This window comes from Halyomorpha halys, unplaced genomic scaffold (assembly GCF_000696795.3).
Source record: "Halyomorpha halys isolate HHAL.00 unplaced genomic scaffold, Hhal_1.1 Scaffold565.1, whole genome shotgun sequence".
Lineage (NCBI taxonomy): Eukaryota > Metazoa > Arthropoda > Insecta > Hemiptera > Pentatomidae > Halyomorpha > Halyomorpha halys.
In genome coordinates, this window is record NW_027105815.1 from 70,969 (window position 1) to 73,216 (window position 2,248).

At 35.5% G+C, this 2,248-nt stretch overlaps 1 protein-coding gene across 1 annotated transcript in view; it reads right to left on the bottom strand.

Moving 5' to 3' along the window:
- The window catches only part of LOC106689759 (uncharacterized), a 5,791-nt gene extending 3,943 nt beyond the window's left edge, over window positions 1-1,848 (bottom strand). Inside the window, exon 1 of the mRNA XM_067053526.1 lies at window positions 1,624-1,848. Coding sequence (XP_066909627.1) covers window positions 1,624-1,792 — 169 coding nt within the window. The 5' untranslated portion in view covers window positions 1,793-1,848. The remainder of the gene's footprint in view (window positions 1-1,623) is intronic.
- Window positions 1,849-2,248: the final 400 nt, after the last annotated feature.

Genomic DNA, 2,248 nt, shown 5'->3' on the forward strand with positions numbered 1-2,248 from the left:
GGTATCTGGTTCTGGCCAAATCGGCAACATATGGAATATTGAGGTCCTGATGGATGACTTGATTTGTGACGAAGTAAGGAGCATTAAGGATTTTCAAAATAATTTAAATAATAAATAAACTAAGTATTATGAGCCAACGTCAGGACTTTATCAAAGCCAAAGATGCAAACAACTAAAATTAAGTAACAGAGTAAGAAAGGAAGATAACATGAAATAAAAATGAAAATTTATATAAAAATGAACAAAGTAAATTAAATTAAGGATATAGAAATTTTTAATCACACCATGTTGTTTTTTTATTTTTTTATTTCATATTATCTTACTTTCTTACTCTGTTACAAAGTTTTGGTTGTTTGCATCTTTTGGTCTTGATGAAACCCTGCAACGTTGGATGAAACATTGGCTCACAGTAAATAGTTTATTTTCTATTTTAATTATTTAAACCGTAGCTTTCTTTTATTATTTTTTTTAATCATTTATTTATTGATATTTACAACTGTATACACATATATACAAGTAAATTTGCTGTAGGTGACATAGTGACATGATACAAACATGTGGAGAATCTACCCATTGAGAGAACTCCAATAACATTTCTAGAGGATAAGATCTCGAAGCCTTCTTCTTTTCAGACGCCTAGGCGGATTATTAGGTAATGAAGGAGAACCCAGGTTAGAAATAAGTGGATTTAGGTGGTTGGGAAGTTTATCATGGAAGTATTGGTATCTGGTTCTGGCCGAATCAGCAACATATGGGACATTGAGGTCTTAATGGATGACTTGATTTGTGATAAAGTAAGGACTATTAAGGATTTTACGAAGGATTTGATTCGGGAGGAATTGGATGGTTTAGTAGTGCCCCAAAGCTCAACTGCGTATGTCCAGATAGGCCTTATAACAGTCATGTAGATCAGTCTTTTGTAAGGGATCGGCAGTTTAGACCGTTTGTCAAGTAAATGTTGCAATAGTCGGAATCTACGAGCAGTTTCCTGTCGTTTCAGTCTGATGTGTGGCTTTCATGTCAGTAGTTCGTCCAGATGAAGTCCTAAGTAACGGATCTGTTCTACAGGAATAAGTGGGGTATTATTAAAAGATACTGTGAGGCAAGAGGTCATGGCTTTACGACGAAGGGTAAATGTGATTTAGTGGAATTTATTTTAATCCTCCAGTTTTGGTATCATTCTTCAAGGATGATGATGTGGGATTCAAGGGTTTGGGATACAATGTGAGGATCATTGTTCACATGTGTCATCGGCATACGTGATGAGGACAGTGTTAGGATGGGTTGGGATGTCAACTGTGAAAACTGTATAAAGGATAGGACCAAGGATACTACCCTGAGGTACACCAGCAGTTATGATTTATTTGAAATAATTAGTCGGAGAGATAAGAATGGATAATGAGGTAAGTATGTAGGGGGTAGGAATTTACGGATCTTGTATAGCAGTCCTGGGTGCCAGACTCGATCAAAAGCCTGTTCTATATCAAGAAAGACTCCCGAGCAGTACATTCCGCGCTCCATTTATTAATTTAAATCTGAATCGCCACGACACAATTTATTGTGCCAGGTTATAATGTTAGTTCGCATAATACATAAGTATTCGATAAATGAACCCAAACTTACCGACTATATAAGCAGATAGGATCCACAAGGATACCGACTTAACGAAGATGACCAACCTAAAGATCTGAAACCACCTCTTTATCCTGTTAGACCTGTCACCCAGATAGGGCCAGAAACCAACCAACTCCAGGAACTTAACCAAGTCACTGAGGTCTCTTTTGGTAGGCATCCTACACCTCGTTGTATAATACAACTAACAAAGCAGTTCGTCGTCGAATTGTAATTGTCCCTATATCAAAAATTACTCCTCGGAAATTTCATCTATTATTCTTTTTTGGAACTTTTTTTCTAGGTAATTAGAAAAATAATTGACTTTCAGCAATCTCTTTAGTGCTTTAAGGACAATTATAAAAGTTCATGAAGCAAAGAACGATCCACCTCCATCGAATATTGATAACACTGCCACTCCAATCTTCAAGGTAATTGTAATGGGCATAAGGTCGAAGCATCATTGTATCGATTTAGTGATTCGATATTTAAACGGACATTTGTGTTGAAAACTGTGCACATTATTATAATTTATTATTTGAATAATTAATTCTATTGAATGAATACTTTTAATATATCCTTCGGATTGCTTAATCGCAGTACTTCTATATTTTCAACCAGAATCAGATTATCATAT